Source organism: Varroa destructor, unplaced genomic scaffold (genome assembly GCF_002443255.2).
Source record: "Varroa destructor unplaced genomic scaffold, Vdes_3.0 BEIS01000007.1, whole genome shotgun sequence".
NCBI lineage: Eukaryota > Metazoa > Arthropoda > Arachnida > Mesostigmata > Varroidae > Varroa > Varroa destructor.
Window position 1 is genome coordinate 2169153 of NW_019211460.1, and position 20403 is coordinate 2189555.

Below are 20403 nucleotides of genomic sequence, written 5' to 3' on the forward strand. Positions count from 1 at the left end.
TAAAAAAAAAAAATGCGTAAAAGCAAAGCAACCGTATCCAATTCAATTGGTCATGTTCACGGAAGGTTATCCCCCCCTTGGTTTAGTTACATTGAGCAATCGAAGATTGCTTGATGTTGATAGCCATAACAGCAAGGCGACAAACACTTATGTTTATCAGGGCTTCTTTGTTACCTTGAGATCCTTAGATAGCAGCTTCACAAGGAATTTTAGCAGAGGCTCAAATCTATGTTTATTATTATTTTGTGGTATGCTGCTGGTCGTGGGGGTTACGCGGAGCTCGTAGTAACTAACCCTACAACATCCGTTTGCCAGCCCCGAAACCTGGCTAGCGCTACAACGTCTATAACAGCACACTGCTGCTGCTAAAGATGCCGCTTTTGTCCTTTGGTTATTAGATAGGTAGAAGAACATTGGTCTTAAATTGTTGGTGAAAACTGTCGACGACGATGGCGGTAACGGTGGCCTTCGCTTGGAGCCACCATCGCCATACTGTTCCATTTGACATAACCGGCAGCGGTAGCAGCTGCCATTCTATGTTAATGTAGTAGATTGAAGTTGTGCCATTTCAGATAGAAGTCGTTGATTCCGACCGGTAGTGTTTTTGCCTGTCCAGTGGTCGTGGCAGGGACTGTAGCTTGTATCTTTTAAATGGTGCCTTCGCTGCCGGTGATGGTGATCACAGCATTGACATTTCTTGCCTATATGCAACAAGAGAATTCTAATGCTGTGATTTCCATCACAACACTATTAGCCGTCGTCGTCGTCGTCGTCGTCGAAACGCTTGACCTTCTCCCGTCACTGCACTGCATACCGTCATGAATTACAACGAAAATGACAAAGCAGCATTCCAAATATTGTCAGAAATAGATAATTACTCTGGTAATAATGTAGTCGCACCTGCTATACTAATTGTTGTCATAATGTTGTGCAATGAATTGGATATTAAGCATTGTTGCAATTCAATGATGAAATGATTTTTGGTGTTCGCAAGGTTAGAGTAGAAGTTTTCGGGTTGGGTGAAACTAGAACTATCTTTTCAGTAGGCTTTGCTGCAGTAGTAGCATCATCGATGTTTGTTCCTGTGCAAGAGCAGGAGGTTTAGTATTGTTGTTGTCGTTGTAAATCGGTCGTTTCTACGGCCGGATGGCGGGCCGCCGTCACCGATTGTCTGTTGTTCGCTATCATTTTTCTTCAAGTCTGAGGGTGAAGCTATTTCTACTGTACCTCGCTAATGATTTTGTGGCTTCAGACCATACTAGCCGAACCATGAACACACACACACACAAACACCTGTCGTCATCGTTAGTATTGCTATACTCACTCACTTTGTACACTTCGTACGTACACAATCATATGGTACTATTTGTGCCATATAGCTGAACAGCAAGACGCTATGTCCTGAGAGTGATGGTGCCACTGCCGCCGTCGCCGATTCTGCTCCTAGCGACGGCTACCAGTGCGGCTGCGGTGCAGCGGCAAAGCGTCGCCATCGCCATAGCAGTCATCGTATAGGAGCGTGTGCTGGAGCAGCGGTAGCGTCGAACCCACCGACCGAGCAAGCGACAGATCGGTAGATCAGAGATAGACAGACGGGCTGACGGACGGCGACCGGCCAAGAAGCGAGCGACCCACACACACAGCCGTTCTATGGGCATCTGTCAATATTCTCTGTGGCGTTCATGTCTCTCACTCTGTCTACCTATGTGTAGTCTTTCCTTTGTTGGCGTCGACCGCACGCGTATTCTGCGCGCCTCTGTCCGTGTGTGTGTGTGTGACGCTTGTCTTCGTCATATATCGCCTAGTGCCTGTTGCTGCGGCTGTTGTTTCGGCCCCTACTTACATATAGTCACTGTATATACATGCAACAGTAGGAACGACCGCCGCAGAGGTGGCCTTGACGCCATCGCTTGAGGCCAAGAACCCGCGCGCATGGACGCACACGCCTGTGTATTACCGTGGACGCGCCGTCATGCCAGTGCCAGCAGCAACAATAACAACAACAACAGCTGCTGCTGCAGGAACAACAATTACGACAACGCTGCCTCTCTGTCGTCGTCATTCTGGCTCGGCCTGACAGCGGCCTCATTCAACGCTTCTCAGTCAGAGGCAGCAGCAGCGGCACCTCAGCAGCCGCAGCGACGTTGGCCGTGGCGACAGCCACATAAATAACAGCAGCAACAACAACAACATCGCGACGCGTCTATAAACGACAACGCGCCGGCGCAAACAGATAATACTTGCTGGTACACACGGGTAACCGAACAGCGGTTGTAATGGCAGTGGCAGCAGCCCCCCAAGCCATTCGAATAACAACAGCGACTACAGCTCAGCTAATGCCCCGGAGCAGCAGCTGTTGTTGTTGGTAGTATTATCGCTGGCACAACAACAGCAAGCATCGCTACAATATGGCCGAGATCGCATAGCAACTGCCAACAGCCAAAGGAGTAATAGTCGTACTGGTAGTGGTAGCGATCTCGGCAATGACTGACGCTGCATACTACGAAATCCCACGAACCCATCCAATCTAAATGCCACCCCCTCCCCCATACACAGTATTAACGCAAGCATGGCGAGGCAGTATTTCTGGCCACCAGCACTGAATCGGCGGCAACAGCAGCAGTCGCTCGATGTGCGAACACTGATCAGCTATTGATGGCGATACGCCCCCATCACCATTATGATCATCAATATTAGTGGTGTCAGCAATTCCGCAATCATCGTTGCCCCCTGTATCGACATTGATAAGGTGACTCGCTCAAACAGTTGTCATTAAAGCAAAGAGAAAACGTTTTACCGATGGAAAACGTTTAAGGGCAAATCATATATCAAGAGAAGAATTGTGATAGCGGACTTAATCGACCCTTTTCCCAAATGAATCCTGATCGCAATCTAGCTGCTGCTGATTCAATTCCGAGCTTTCTGGAGGAAATGGGCCCACTGATTATGTGTTACATAATCATAATTTCAATAGCAAAATCTAGACAATGTACCGACAGTGGGTTATATATGATACACTCACACGGTTCTTTAAGGCAAGTATAAACCCCCTGGCATGAATTCTTAAGGGCACTGCGAAAACTAACGGAAAATTCAGTTTTGTAATAATTTTACCCGTTGATACTGATCTCGTATGATTTAATCCGGACGTGGTAGTTAAATAAATAGAGCGAAAATTTGTACCAATTAGTAATAGCTAGTAATATATAAAAGATGGCTAGCTACTTAGCTATGAGACATTAAAAAAACATGGCAGTGCACTTCAGCACCTGAAGCAGTAACAGATCACCGCCTGTATGTGCAATAGGTCCCTCAGAGATGGGAAAGGCATTAACAAAACTGGTATCAAAAGCCTATTTTCCTTATGGCGGGTGTTCGAAGCTTCTGTAGGGAAGACTTTTACAGAGACCTTAGTCACATAAGTGAGAAATTTGAGTGTAAATCACAAATCTGTTGATGCTGCATGGTTTTCTTAAAAATATTGGACAGAGTGAAGAAGACCAAAGCAAAGGAGGACCTGAAGTTCATTAAAGATACAGATATGAATGATCCAGAAAATATAAACTTGTGAGCGACGAGCACTGCCTCAAGATATCAAGTTGTTAGAAGAACCTGATGAAGATGGAATATATGTGTGCAAGATTAGAGAAAATGCCACGAATGTCAAGGGGGTAAAACACGTGGAGAATACGTGACGTTTACGAGGCCGAGCGTGTGCGTCTCACGGCATCAGCCGTGGCACTGTTCTGAAGGCCCTAAGAGCCGGCCGAGTGTTGGTCAAAAGAAAACTTTTCTATGTAGCAGGTGAATGAAGCTTGAAAGCGCTATGTAGAAAACCTAATTTTTCTTAAGTGACCAAGAATCAACGTGCAAGTTGCATCACATTTCCTATGATGACGAATCTGGCCATTAAATAAAAATTGTAATTTAATTTAATTAAAAAAGAGTAAAACTGAAATTAAATTCTTAGTTCAGTTGACCATTCGATGCTTGATATGTAACTTTGATTATGAATCAAATCAAAAAAAAAAATGGAAAACGCTTCGTATCTGTATGGATTTTTATTAATCGTTCTAAATAATTAAAACGCTTTTTACTAATCACATGTTATATGGGTGCCGAACAGTATCATATACCGTGTATTTCATCAATACTATTTAGCGCTAAACTTTAAAAATTCATTTTCTATATTGCCGTTACCATTTGTGAAAGTTCTAAAGGCGCGCGTGTTATCCATTTGGAAATACATTTAAGCTGGCGATGCAGTTTTTTTTTTATTTCATTACAATTGTTAGGAAATGTGCACGCTCGGCCTGGTGATCAAGGCGCCTGAATCCGTGTTTCTCTCCTTTCTTTCACAAATTGATGACTTTTTCATTGGAAACATGGATTCCTGCACTGCCGCGTCTCTTGCGATCAGACGTCTTCGATCATGGCCTTCACTTCGAACGCATCATTCGATTCGATTATTTTGTACCTACATATCGCTGCAACCTTTGCACATCCTTAAAGCTGTTTGGTACCAGATTATATTATACCAGAAATAAGGTACCAGATTGCTATTTTTGATTTACTTTAGAAGGGTAGCACCTAACAGATTTGCGGTCCTTATCCGAATCTTTAACAGTGCGAAACCTTCCTGTTTGAAAACTCTCTGTCAGATCGATGCTCGAATCTCTAGATTTGAATACGCGAGACAAGCAAAGCTGGCGCGGAATACCAGCTTTACTACTGCCTCAGCTACTAGAAGGAGCTCAAACAGCGCTAGGGTCATTTGAAGCACGTCTTTACAATACATCGACAGTTTAATAGTTTACATTTGAAAAACTAAAAATGCTTTTGGAAATATTGTTTCATTGTCGTGGAGTTTAACGGGTACCTTCATGCAGTGATAGAATCAAAAGAAAACGAAGATTTATTACAAATTTATTTTTTCCTCTAGTGTTGGGCTAGGAAACCGGGGGTACATATTGTGCACCCCCTTCAATGACACATAAAAGCTTTGCTCAGAAGCGCACGTGTACGCGGTTAGAAAAAGTTGGTGTTTCATTTTGATTGTAGATTAACACAATTCCGTCTCTGCCTGCTTGTAGAAGCTCTTCTGTACAACAGAACGCGTTTCTGTAATGTGATTCTAGTTATCCTATAATCGTTGCTTATAATAATAAATAAGAACAATATACCAAACGAGCATGCCGGACTAGTCCAAACGAAAGCCTTTGTCAGCAACTGTATGGGTTTTACTATGCCCGAAGTGTATCGGCAGATTCAAAAATCAGACGTCACAAAGTAATGGCATAAAATCCTGTTAGTATCCGCTTCAGCCTTTGCGATATCCTGTTCCTAACAACGAAAAAAACAGAACGAGCAGACGTATACGTGCAGATTCTATACGTGCCAATCAGTAAAAGCACGTCCAATGTTTACTTCATTGACTTCGTCGCCTTTTGACTTTGTGGCTATTTTTCAAGCATTACATTCGTTTCTCCGTGTTATGATCTGGCGTTCCTCGCCTAAAATCTTCGCCGTATCACGACGCAAGGGATATGTTCCGTCTCTATGATCTCACACGAGAAGGAGAGAGCACAAACTTGTCACTCCGTTGTCTGCCATTGTTTTGTTCCTTTCAAACTTCCGCCTAACCCTTTCAGCTTTTATGCTAGTTTGGAATGGTCAGAGCAATTAGTAATGGCTGTCAGGTCACCTTAAATTTTTATGTTATTATGGTCGTTTATGCACTCACATATATATTTATAAATACGGTTGCGGCTAATTACTAAAATTCCGTCGGAATATATATTATTATGTATATCACCACTAGACATTACGTATAGATTTATTTACAGAATATGTTGTAATATTTGTGTTTATGAAAATATAGTTGCATTGTGTAAACGGATGTATTCAGGAGTGTTCATTTTAAATTGTAAAGCGTCAAAGTTTTTAAAGTTTTAGCCTCAAAACATCACAATTTCGAAACCTCGAGATCGAAGATGTTCCCGATTAAAGAGACTACCTAGCGAGAGTATTGTTGCGCATGGTGTCGCGTGGCACTTGCAGCATATTGCACACCCGTCTTGTACAGATGCGCGTAACATAAGGCAAGTAAAAACCCACAATCTCACAAAGAATGTATAAAAACCGCATGTACCACGAAACGTTGTGTCCATGCTTTTCCACGCTTCGTTAGTCACCGCTCTTACGTTATAAAAGTAGTATCGATTTCCACCATCTTTCTCTCCCATAAACTAAAGAACTCTGAGTAGCCAGAGGTAGCGGGGAACTCACGTCTTTGATGCTTCACAGATACCGGTGTGTTGCTTACGAGATATGTGTATACGTCCAACAATTGGTAATGCAGTCCTATGGCGCACTTTTTAGGAACGCAGGCTTGATTCGATCAGGTCTTTCTCAAATAATTTCGTACAAAGGAACTAGCTGACCTCTATTTTGAAAAAAAAAAACCTCTTTATGAAGAAAGTCTTAAAGCTGTTCTTGTTCTCACACTTCCAACTACTGCTCGCTTTACTCTATCCGCGATGGGCTCCGCGAATGTTCAGCCGTTTGAGGGCAAGACTATCCCCACGTATCTGCACGCCGTTCACTTGCTTCAAGGACGTTTTGCCCTTGTGTAACGTGTAGGAAGCAGCAAGGCGGAACTTCATGGATTCTGTCTCGTCTATGTTGATCGATAGTTCAGTCTCCTCCACGTGGATTGCCAATTTTACGAGAGTTTCGTGGAAATGAAGCCGACTGCTATCAACGATGACAAGATGATCAGCATAAAGCATGGTTTTTACTTTGCCCGCCGAGTCTTGTACTCGGAACGGAAGATCACTGAGAAGCAGCGAGAACAGTAGTGGACTCAGCTTATCATTCTGTATGACGCCGGTTGAGTAGATGAGCGGCTCCATCCGGGCCACTTCATTACGTATGCTCACCCAGTTCTCTTGTAGCATCGTCCTGATCAAGAGCAGCATGTTTTATGGAATGCCACATTCTGCAGACTTAATCAACATTTTGTATCTGAGAATCATTTGTCCTGCTAAGCCAAAATGCATCAACAAACTTCGAGGGAATTTCGTCAGCCAGTGTGTGACGAAATGTACCAGAAGCTCGTAGCAGCCGCAGATTTCCTTCGCGGTCGCCCTCCGTAAATATGGGTCAGGCATTCTACCTTTCTCTTTTGCTATAACGCTCAACAACGAGTTCCTTTAACTTGCTGGTAAGGAGTCAACATCCATCCTTGGTTGTAAGCAAACATTGAATAGCTGTGTCCAGCATAAGAACACGTCATCCGCACTTTTTAAGTGCGGGTCAGAGTCGACTCCGTCACTTTGTTTAGTTGCGGTTGTTTTAGGCACCGCAGTACCTCGAACATAGAGAACCCCTCAGTGCTTTGCATATCAAAGACGTTTGCTCATTCCATAGACAAGTGTCCGAAGGCACTACCCGTGGGATGGCTAAATGTGCGCGCTTCTAAAATATTCCCTTAGCAGACCTTCAACCCTTCTTCCATTCTTCCCTCGTTTGTAAGACTCAGTTGCTGATTGAGTCACTAACATGTCGTTTTGTAGCCCAAGGTACTGTCAATACAAGGCCAATTGAAATATTCGCTGATGCTAACCTTGTACAAGATACAAAGTGGCGTTATAAGTGAGTGATGTCTGGGACAGTCCCGTGATTAGCGGAGTGCAAGAGCGGCCAGCTTGTCTTGAACCATGGGCGTTATCGGCCCAGCTTCGGGCCAGTTACTGGCGATTCTAGCACTTCGATCAGGCCTTCGGTATCAGAGATGATATTTGGAGTTGCTGTTACCCGAAACAGGATAGTAACCTCGTAAGTACGCTTGATTCCACTCACAAGCATTCTACTTTCGTGCTATGCGTCTAAGTAGCTTCTAATTTATGTATTGTGCGTATTCATCATATTTTTTACCCTGACCGTTCTGCTGTCCGTTATGTGAGGACACGTTTAAAAAATCGACTATTACTGCTTAACAAAATGTTGGTGAAATGGTTAATAAAAATTAAACTCTATTGGCCATAGCAGTTCCTCCTACCAAAGCCAAGAACTAGTTAACAATACCTAACAAACGAGATAAGGTTGTTAGAGCTACTGAAAAAATCGTCTAGAAGTACCACTTGAGAGTGTGTGCACTCTTACGCCACTTACTTCCATTAACTATTAAACTACTCTGAGCATTTTCGTAAATCAACAAAGGCCATCGATTGATTTACACGACGAAGGAAGTAAAAGTGATTTGGCCTCAGGCTATACCAGTGGGTAGAGTTTTAGACATACTTCCATGCGACTTAACAACAATACCAATAGCGTTATTTTGGTGAAGTGCGACTTCTCGGTGTTATATAATATTTCAAATCAACAGTTTCTTAATGCTTAGTGTACACTTCCATATAATGGCGGCAACGCCAAGATGGATAAGACCTATCATTTATATGACACATATTTTTGGCCAAGTATTTGGCTGTATTTAGACGTTTCCTGTAGTCTACCTCCTAAACAGTTCTCCTTCACATAAGTGTGCATGTTTAATAATGACAATGACAGGAACAGTAGGTATAGAAAATAAAAATTGACAAAGGCGGAGCAATGTAGGTGTTTTTAGCGTTCCGCGTGTGGTGCTATTATCATTACATAGTCCATGTTATCACGGACTCAATGAATCAATGCAGATAACTAGGAAGTAACCAGTGGCAGTCTTTAATCTTGAGCTACGCGTTGTCTTAGCTGAGGAGCTTCTTTTATTATCTTCCTTCCCTTAACAACAGTTTCGTCGTGATCCTAACAATGTAACTGCCATTGCTGTTTAAATAGCGTAATAAAGGATGAACACTCGAATATTCATAATTAAATAAAATTTCTGATGATTCGATTTCTATCCCTTATCAAATTTAGAGTATACATGTATCGAATATGTCTTTGAGAAGACACGCTATCTTTAACATTTCTATATCTTTATGACCTTGTTACAGTAGTAAAACGAAATTATCTTACATCTTGCACTTCAGTATTATAGAATGCACTGCAACAATGCCCTAACAACAAAACACGGTTTCCCCGTTCTGATTATCAGCAGCAACGGCTGCTGTTACTACTGCGGAAGGCCACGCTCGCGTGCGTAGATATATTTACAGAATATCCTTTTCTTGTTAAAAGTATATTTACCAATTATGCGAATGCTTGTTTATGCCTAAAAATAACCCTGGAATCATTTGATCCTTCTTCAAGATAAAAACCAATAGGGTTTTTTTTACCTAAAAAAATAAACAAGGCTCATATGTAGTTTTGGAACCATATATAGGTTTGTAAACGATATGTCTTTCGTTCAATAGAGTATTACGGCTCCTAATAGATATTTTTGTGCGCTGGCAATAACTCTCAGAATCTCGTATTATCATTAAAAACAATTACCAGAAATTCTGCATGCTTCCCTTGAAATCTGCAAGTGTTCATTCTTTACGTAAAAAGCAGCTGAAGCCACCTATTTATGTCTCATTAGTATACTGTTATTTAGTGCTTCAAAAAATATCTATTAATAATTTCTGCGTTGTCTCACAACTATTACACATATATAATGAGTGCTTATGAGCGAGCAGCCAGGACCACCTTCAGATTTTTTTGGTCTAATATCAACATCTTGTTATCTTTTGGCGTTGATACACAAATTATATTCTGTCTACGCTAGAGCGCTCGAAGATGCATTCACGGGTGTAGTTCATCCATCGAACTAATTTCTGTAATATTCTGTAAAAAGCAGGTACATCCGTTGCAAAACGGAAATAAACGTTTGGTTCAATGACTTTATTGTTAATTATTAAAAACGATTAAATTTCTTTCCACAGATCTTTGTCCGAAGCCAATATCTCGTTGGCACGTTGCTCTGCTACACTACTACTCGAGTAATGTAGCTAACACTATAGAATAAAATTCGCTCCTTTTCTGATAAGACTTTGAAACGATGTATATAAATATCGGTGTGATATCATTTCATTGCCTTAGCACTTTTAATTAGTAAGGCACAGCCATACTCTAGCTAGCTGTGTTGTCGGAAAGCTTGCTCCAGGCCTGCTAGCTGCGGTAGCGGTCTTCTTATGTGAGACTGTCTTCTATGCCTGCAGCCCAGGAAGCTCAATAACATGTATTTAGTAAATTCTCAAATGTCTTTACTCTTATTTCTCTAGAAAAAAAACGCAAGCTCAATCTCCATTCCCTTACTTTATCCAGCTTACTGTCTACGTCCCTTTATTTTTATTGGGCGCTAATTAATTGAGTGTGTCAATAAGCCTAGCTTACAGTAGCGACGCAACGTCACGATGATATTGCAAAAAACCCGATAGATATTTATTTATTTCACGCACGTGCGTGGTAATTGTGCACATACTCATTTCGGTGTTTCAAAAAATTCATATACACGTTCTCTCTGTTTCTGGTTTTTTTAGAGACTCTGCAAATGAACTATGATATATTTTATACTACTTATCTTACATGGCTTATAGGACGTGTTTTGTTTGAAATTTGGAACAAGACGAAATCTTACATCTTCTTCGAGGCAGCGTTCGGAGCTAAAAGCAAGCAGTCTGATGCAGGTTGTTTTCGTTTACTTGTTCGGGTAACCGCTTTCGCTATTCTATTTCAGGCTGCAAAATTAAGGCTCTTAGAGCAAAGACAAATACATACATCAAAACGCCGGTTCGAGGCGAGGAACCGGTATTCGTCGTTACGGGTCGAAAGGAGGATGTTGCAGCTGCCAAACGTGAAATTCTCTCTGCCGCCGAACACTTTTCTTCCATCCGCGCGCAGCGCAAAAGTAACGGTCTTAACGCCATGGCGCCCGGGCCCAACTCCAATATGCCAGGTCAGCTACCCGTAACAATTATTCAATTATTACAGAATTAGGTAAGGCTATGAAAGTAAACTGCCAAGCCATGCTAGGCAGTGGCCTTTTTTATTTATTAAGAGTGAGACTACTAATATCGTTGTCGTACAAACTGAATTTTTATAGATTCTTGGTAATATAGTAAGTTTAAAAATGTGTCACAAGTGTTGTGTTTACTATCTCTCATATCGATGAACGGCCGGTTCAAGTTCAGCGATGTGACACACTATTACCCCACTGGGATGAGCAAAGAAAATTTATTCTAGACTGAAAATGACGATAAGATTGTATCAAGTGTACAATATATTGATATCGAATTGTGTAGACTAAAGTGGTTCTATCGATAGCTCAACTATTTAATATTACCATTTGTACTCACAGTGGTTAGTGCTGCTTTTATAGAACATAGCTATCCGTTTTTGGACGTTGATTACTCCTCAGTTGACTCATGTTCAGTAACTATCTAATAGTTTAAATAAGTGAAGTTTGCGCTCGAAAAATTTGAAACACTAATCCGAGTACGATTCACTGTCATAGGGCAGTAGTGGCGCCATAGGGGCAAATCTGACACCTGAAATTTGACTGCTTTGTACGTGTTATGAACGTTCGGCTAATTGCTGCTAATTATTACGACTGTCACGATGAACGTCCTTAGACCTTAGGTCTTCATTAGGTTAATAAAATTACTACTTGGTACCGATTTTTCGAAATTATTTTCTAATAAAAGTATTACACATGCTATCGCTGATTCATTTAATGCAAGCTATACTACTGAAATGCATCAACTTTGACTATCGACTATATGGCGATAATTGCTCGTTTTTGCTTCCTGTTGTTTGAGCTCCTCCAGATGTACTTGTCTGTAAGTACAAATCTACCATAATAATAATAATAATAATAATAACCTCTTCACTTACTGAGCTATTTATTTATATGGAGTTGTGTGTTGTCTGTTTAACTAGCACAACTGTGTGTATATTTCCCGTATACTAGTGTCAGCGCATTAGGTTCCGGGGCAGCAAAAAGGCCAGGGTGTGGCATATGGTCTCTGGTGGGTGAAGAGTCTTCGAATGATCTATTTGGAATTCAACTGAATCTCTTCGTATTACTGCATTACACTGCGGCATTCTGCACACGATGTGCAACAGAAAATAGAAAGAAGCAAGGAAGAGACTAAGCCGTTTCTTGGCTGATGCTGCCACTACGAACCTCTTAAGTACGGGCCTGAAAAAGGACGCTGGCCAAGTGGGTTTTATCGAACGACAAAAGCATCGTGTTACACGCATTCTAGTACGTTATTCATGGCCGACGCTACTTTATTAGTTCAGCTTATCGTTGCCCGAAAGAAAGGAGTGTCAACCCATGACTTTGGCGCCTTTTCCGCCGCATTTCGAATCTGGAAGAACAAGAAAAAACTTGAACTAAACCGAGGTTGTTCTGGAGCGTTGCATAAAGATGTGCAATTAGTTTTCTTCTATCTTCATTATAAGCCTATCTACAAGTCAATTGGTTCCTTAGCGTTCTGCTACTTGTACGCAACGTACGTGTCAATAACCAAAAGTGCAATAATTTTTCAGCACGGCGAAGGTCCTTACACTTTGAAAGTGTAACAGATCTTTCTCTCAGCGTCGTTAACTCTTGTCCGAGGACACGATTCTCGCTCGCTCGCTAAAGCTGTTCTGAGCCATCCCTCCTGCCTCACCTTCGTTGCCTATCTACGCCCTGCGTTTCATAATAGTCCGTCTCTGGGGTGGCATCACTGCCACCACCAATACTATAGCTACAGCTAGCAGCTATCCAGACAGGCAACTAGGTAGCAGCCGCCATAAGGCCGGGTCGTCTGCTGATCAGCCGGCCGGCCGGCCGGCCGACCAGCTAGCCAGCCAATCAGGCAGCCACCAACATCAATGCATCTATATATAGCAGTGAGTGAGCCAGAGAGTCGCTCAGCTAGCCTTCCCGCCCGCCCGCTAAGCTCTAGCTGGCTGTCTTCGCGATTGCGTAGTGAGTAACGTGTTTGCCCCGATAAATACGAGGGATACGTGGTGGTCTGGGTTCGAATGCGGCAATAGACACTTCGTGCTGGGAGTTAGCACTCTGACGGAATGCCTAACGCACATGAAACATTTAGCTCGAGCTAGCTGCTCGCTATATATGCATATCACAGCGAAAGAAATAGGGGAGTGAGCAGGCGTGCTTTAGCTCTGCCGGCAGCCGCCCAAGGGCACTCGTTTCTTACTGATCATCATCAGCATCTGGCCGAGTTTGAGTCTGGTTTAAAAAACGGCATCGGACCCGTTACAACTGCTAGTGCTGCTGGGTTAGCAGTACAGAGTAGAACTGCTGATACAAACGCGAGCTTGTGGGCAGTATTCAACATTGTAACAATCCATTAAGTCCCTAAAAAAACCAACACTGAAAAGCCGAAGCTGTGACTGCCCTAACAAGTATGCTAGGCTTCCTCTAGCCCGCATTTATTATAAATATACACATTGTGTCATAATGCACCGACGTAGAAAAAATCACGTTTTAAGAAGACAATCCGTAATGGTAACGCGAATATAGATGTAGTAGTCAAGCTCGAGACCTCGCGATCAATCGATCACTATCGAAAAGGGGGGGGGGGGTATTACCGAATAATGTAAGTAGCGTCAGGTCGGTATCTTCCGATATTTGTTTTCGAGACGCTTTCCGTGAGATTAGCTACCCTGTATTCGTATTCCAGCTGGTTATCGAGTGTACTTCAGGATGCTGACGCTCCCAAACGCTAGTTGTTTTGATTAAGCGGTGGCTGAGAAGACAACATGAACTGTTATAGCGCATATCCCGTACTTATGATTTCATTGCTACAACGCATGTCGGAAACAAGTGTGGTCGTTGAACTTCGCTTACTACAAACACTAAATCATTTAGTTTTAATATGCGCGTATCTAAAGCGTCGCCTATTTATAATAGCACAGATAAGTAACTTGTAAAATATGACGTACTATGTATTAAATAATTGCAATCAGGGTAAGCTGAGCGTCCAAGTTATTACCGAGCTAATTACAGATGGACACCCGGGATTAATTATGCGTAGCAAAATAGTATTGCTTACGACTGCATTGTTCTCCTAAAAGAAGAAGCTGAGGGTGCGTTTAAACAGCACTCATTTTCCGAAATGGGGCCGAATCCAGAAGGCAAATATAGATTGCATGTTATCTTGCTGTTCCTGTTTACTGAAGTTGGGTCCCCGACAACGACGCGTAGACCCGAGCGCTTATATATACCTACAGCAGTTTGCGTATGCATACAAAATCCTATGTGTCGCGTATTGGCTATATGCACAGAGGTGTGCTTGGTGAACTAACGTGCGGCGTCAAAGCTGTTAGTGTCAAACCGGACGCCTTACTGTCATCTGTCAGCAGCATTTACGAATAGAAGAAAAAATTGTCGGTGGTATCTTATCGGACGTCTGTAGACAATTAGCACAGATGACCTGCTAAAGTAGGTAATAGGACATATTAAGTAAGCAGTATCAACAACCCTTCAAATCTGCTGTTCCGCGAGGGTCCATACAAAAAAAAAACAGTGGGAAGTTTCTTGTCAAATAATTGCTAATACATGATGTGGATGCTCACAACATGCGGGGACTTATAGATCTGCCGTCTCCGCGGCGGCGATGGTGCTAAGTTAATACAAATAAGGTAACCTAAAAGCCAGGAAACGAGTGAGCAGCTAGTTTTCCCGTTCCTGGCATTGGCAATATTCGGATTAGGGTATTGTGAAGAGGGGCATCAATTGTGGGGAGTAGCAAATTGCAGCAATTGCTGCTGACGGTCGTGTTGGCCCTCTGCGACAAATTTCTAGTGCGTGATGCACTCTGCCTGCGAGCACCACATTAATTTTTTTGAAACAGCTGTTGCTGGTCTCGATACAGGCACGCGCTCACGGCTCGATGTTGATAGAGCTTCTGAACAAGGCGATGTTGCTGAATTTTCAGGATACGTTAGATGACCACGGGTACTACTGTTTCACGCTATCTAAGCTCTCGGTAAGACCTAAAGTGTTTCTTTTACTGCTTAGCTCTGGATTTACTATTCTCAAGGGCAATTCCTGTATTTCAGTGGCTTTGCTTGTGCTCGGATCTCTCACATTGTGCAAACACTGGATAGATGACTGTCAAACCTGATATTGGTGCGCCAGTAGCCTTCCCTACTACGTACCTAAATGTCCTACGTGTTTCGTCGCCCAAAACTTCGTGCGGTACCGGAACTTTGTTCTGCCAACAACTTCTGTTAAGAGGCGCTGCACTGTAAGTTGAGAGCTCCAAAGGTTTGGCCAGTAGAAAAAGCAGCGAAGATATCCTACATGGCGCAGCGTGCCGTTTACAAGAAACCGTCACATTCTTGAATCGGGTAATAACGGCGACTGTCGAAGGCTGGACTTTTTTTGTGCTATAATCGATGCGATGAGGTCACTAAAGGTTTTTACGCGTCTGCGTAGTGGACGGCGGTATTCCCGGCTCCGGTAAATGACTTCGGTTTCTCAGATACCTTCGACACTTTGCATCTAATAGAATTTGCCCTCATCGTATCGGCTTGGTGATATCTCCTCGTTATAGATATAGTAACAGACGTTCGGCCTTCAGTCTATGCGCGTTCCTATCATGCGCGTACCAGTTTTAACGACTAATTACGCACGAAACAGACTGGAAAATTATTTCAGCATAAGAATTCACTCCTATGCCTTGTAGTCGTCGCGACAGAAAAACCTTATTTCCCCCGGAAGAAAACGAGTGCAAAGTTCCGCCTCCCGTCCGACTTTCGCCATCGTACCATAAGTGGGCCACTTTCGTTTAAACACCTGTCTGTACTCGATGCAATACATGGCCATTTCCGCAACGAGAACTTTAAACTCCTCGAGCCATACTATAAATCTTGGGCTTATAAACGCCGATACTGGAGATCCCGTTCACTTTCGCAAGCGTTTGGTCTTCTGATGATTTAGTAGCTAAGCCTTATTGAATGTTTTCTTGTCATTTCCGCTAAATTGAGCAGGGCCGACTTCGCTTTCTGGTTGACTGAAATGAGCAAACGTTTTCAGAGTTCATGCGTTCTCAGCTTATTTGTTAAATTGTATCGGAAATTATATCATGACGTTTCATGCATCATAATAGATAATGATATACGTTTTTATAGCAGGTGCTTATTGCTATCAATGTATAGTGTATGTGACATATATTTCTGGAATTTGGATATGCTTATTTAGAGAAAATCCTATGACGTATGTATGTTATTTTTGCGTATTTTCGGGCTGAATTTGCAGGTCAAACAACGATTGAGGTACGAGTGCCGTATCGTGTCGTTGGACTGGTTGTTGGACCAAAGGGCGCCACGATTAAGCGCATCCAACAACAGACTAATACGTATATTGTGACACCGTCGCGCGAGAAGGAACCTGTCTTTGAGGTGACCGGCTTGCCGGAGAATGTCGAGACAGCTCGCAAGGAGATTGAGGCCCATATCGCTATGCGTACCGGGGGAAGTTTGACGACGACCGACCATGGTTCAATCGGATCGTCAGGAGGCGCCACCGATGATGAACTGAACGCCGGAGGCCCTTTTGGAGGTACACTTGGATCACTACGGGGTCACCATGGAAATATGGGAAGCACCGGACAGGGTCTCGGACACTCGCTTGATGCCCTGGTGTCGGTGCAGGATCCTGTCTTCGCCCCATTCGGGTCAGCATTAATGCCCCAACGTTCTGACAGCAACGTTTGTGGGGGAGGCAGTGGCGGTGGAAATTCAGTAGGCAACAATAGTGCTACGGTGTGTGGATTTCCGTTCCCCTCAAAGCTCTACCCAATGTCAATGTCCATGTCATTGTTCGACTCGGTAGCACACGAAGAGGAATCGCCATTCGACTCGCTAGGTTCGCCGGTGTGGCCATCGGAGCTGGCGGGAGGCAACGGAGGCACGGGCGGCCCCCAGCAACACCATCATCAACAGCAACAACACGCCCAACAGCAACAAGCGCATAATCATGGTCATCATCATCATCATCATCACCATCACCATCAACAGCAGCATCATCAACCACAACAGCAGCAGCAGCAGCATCACCGACTGGCGTCCTCGATCGGCGGCCACTCGACGAGTCATTCGTCTGGTGGCAGCCAGTCATCGAATGAAGGCTCATTGGATTTTTTCCGCTACGGGCCAGTCGGTAGTGGCAGCGGAGGGAGTACGGACCGAGTGTCACCTACTGATTCTCTTGGATCAGCAGGACGTGGAACCGGTAACAAGGGACCCTTGGCTGGTAGCGCTGTCGCTCAGGTTGGGGGCGTTGGCGGTTTGAGTGCGGGGGCCAACAATATGGGACGTGAGTGCGTGGTTTGCTTCGAGTCTGAGGTGGTGGCCGCTCTTGTACCTTGCGGACACAACCTCTTCTGTCTTGAGTGTGCCAACCGTGTCGTCGCGTCAGCCAAGCCTGATTGCCCCGTGTGCCACCAGCATTGCTCACAGGCCGTACGAATCTACAATTAGGATATGAGCAAATAAACAGCAGGAAAGTAAACACAAGCGGGCACAGACACCGGCGTGTGGTGCCCGCCTGTTGCCACTGCCACCCCTATTCCCCCAAGATAACAAAATAGCAGCAGAAACATACGGAAACTTCCCTGTCAGAGCATGCAGCACCTGCAACAATATTGGCATAGAAATTAGCACGAGCACGTGGACAGCTGCTTATCCTTTATTATAACAGCTAAGTCAGATCTCCGCGCTCCGCCGCGCTCGGTGGTCACTCTCTGCTGAAGGAACTTCTCTTCCCGCGGTGAACCAGCGATGCTGATGCCGATGATCATGATGATGATGATGATGGTGATGGTGATGATGATGATGATGATGAGTGTAACGAGGGGCTAGCAAAAAGCAACTGTTGACAAATGTATACCAGCTATACCTACAGCCGTCAAAAAGCAAAAAAATATTTGAAACGCCTTCGATGGAGATCCACCGATCTAATAACATCATGAGTAATAGTAGCATTTGATTATATTTGACTACTGAGCAAAACTGACGCGACGATATACGAATAACGGTGATACAGAGAGAAAGATAACTCCGATTTATGGATTTGACAACCTTATTATTATTATTCTTATTATTATATTACTGTACAACGGTAATAACACTATGACAATAACAACAATATGATTATATTATAAATATGACTGTCGCCGTTAAATGTCAGAAAAAGAAGTAAGATACTTAGCAGGCGACTGATCGACTCGTTAGCGTGATATATATATATATAACAATAAGGTGTCACAATATTGATTAAAACATACGCATCCATACAAGAATATAGATACACACAGTCACACATATACCCATCTATATATATATATATATATATAAGTGAAAGAGGCAGGTGCTGGAGTAATAATAATTATAATAATTCACAATAATATTTTTTCAAAACATTCTCATTAAAAATATTGATGGGCACACAGAGAGTACACAGAAGCACGCACACACGCACATTAACCACACATGATATATTCATATATATATATATATATATATACGATGATGCGCATTACGGTGAAAATTAAGAGGAAGATGCGTAATAAACCGTAACAACAGCGACATCAAAAACAGAAAGTGTGATGTATACGCCAGAGTGAATACAAACTAAACATCATCTGCAAAAACATACGGCTTATTGAATCGAAGGAAATGTGTAACAATCGTGTGCAAACATCTAACTCGCGGTGCGTGTGTATGTGTACATGAGTGCGTATGAAAGAGGACTATAGAGAAGAGCACTACAGGATTAAATTAGCAGTAAAAAGCACGAAGTTTAAAAACGAAGTAGGCACAGAAGACAACGTCTACGGTGTTTATGCTGATGATGATGATGATGATGAATAATTTACGTAATTGGGATGCGTGTTCAGTGTTTAAAGGTGACCCAACGGCCGATACGTATCGTGAAGATAGAGCAGCAAATGGCAATGATAACGTTGTGTACTGTTTCGGTCAAGGGGACTCATGTGGACATAACAGTAACAACAACAACAGCAGCAGCAGCAGCAGCAGCAGCAGCAGTGTGCCCAGCGTTGTTTGCAAAAAGAATGACACCATCACAACAAAGAAAAAAACACGTAGAGAGCTGATGGGCTTTACAAACGACAGCAGACCAAAAGGGGAATTTCATTTACTTAGAGACACAGTCAAGACTACGCGTACGTCACAACTAGCTTGCCCCAGACGATCCCGATGAGTATGGCGTCTCGTGAGGCTATTTGAAGTAATCATGGTAACTTCAACAATAGGGAAAACAACCAAATACAAAGAGCATCAATTACATAATGACTACTGGTATCGTGTTCGCCGCTACCGTCACCGACACCGACAACTAAAAAATGACAACAACTGTAAGCAACAAAACAACCTGAACACCCATAACCTACTGATCATATATTGTCATTGTCAATTTTGTAGTATTCCTATTTTAGTTATTCTATTTTAATAATATATTCTATATAAGAGATATTATTAATGATATAAGGAGAGAATACAAAATAGCAACAGTAACAAGAGGCTGATATATCTATATATTAATTCTATGCGAAGAAAGAAAAAAGAGAGACAAAAATGCAAAAGGTGAAATATAGAAATGAATCTCTTCGACACAACAAACAAAGATACATATATATACGTATATATATATATATATATAAATATATATATATATATATACGTACATATATATATATATATGAAAATACAACAATAGGAAATCAAAGATAACTATATATTAGAAAGAAATAATAGATTACTATGAATTATATTGTGAGTGCATGAAAAAGAAAGCCGGTCACAACTTGCCACCTCCTGTGTTACTGTGTGGCTAAACGTATGTTGTGCGATAACAGGAAAATCAATCCGGAAAAACACATTTTAACGTCGTGGATCACTACTTATGTAATTGGAAACGATCGGATATGACAGAAATAGTGACACACAAAACACGCATCGCATACATCGATAAATACAGGCTCTGGCATCAGAACAAAGACTTTGAGGGTCTTTACTGATTGGTTGAGAAGAACTGAAAGGAAAACCACTATTATAGATACTGATGTTTGTATATTAGTGATCGTCAAAAGAGGAGATGAACGACGGGGCGATACGAAGAAGAAATGGGACGACGAAGAAGGATCGATGAGAAAGTGATAGAAGCACAGAGAGGAAAGATAAGGGAAAGTTGACACTTTGTCGTGAAGAAAGATGAAGTGGCCAACATTTTAACACATTGACGGAACAAGTCTGACATGCTAGTTTTGATGATCAGTCTCTAATCTCAGCAGCTCTAGATATCTTCCACTACCATCTTTGCCTTTATACCGGATCTCTCCCTAAAGATAATGGCATGCCACAAGTGTTAGTTAAGCTGATAAAAAATAGACAAAGCAATTCTGCCGTCGCTCGTGTAACAAGCATGGCTGC

The 20403-nt window shown here is 42.6% G+C and overlaps 1 protein-coding gene across 5 annotated transcripts in view; it reads left to right on the forward strand.

Moving 5' to 3' along the window:
* The window catches only part of LOC111254061 (RNA-binding protein MEX3B-like), a 66347-nt gene extending 46375 nt beyond the window's left edge, over window positions 1–19972 (forward strand). For all 5 annotated transcript variants that reach the window (XM_086975947.1, XM_086975948.1, XM_086975946.1 and 2 more), the window contains 2 exons: window positions 10661–10879; window positions 16208–19972. In XM_086975947.1, coding sequence (XP_086832073.1) covers window positions 10661–10879; window positions 16208–17430 — 1442 coding nt within the window. In that variant the 3' untranslated portion in view covers window positions 17431–19972. The remainder of the gene's footprint in view (window positions 1–10660; window positions 10880–16207) is intronic.
* The last annotated feature ends 431 nt before the right edge of the window (window positions 19973–20403 follow it).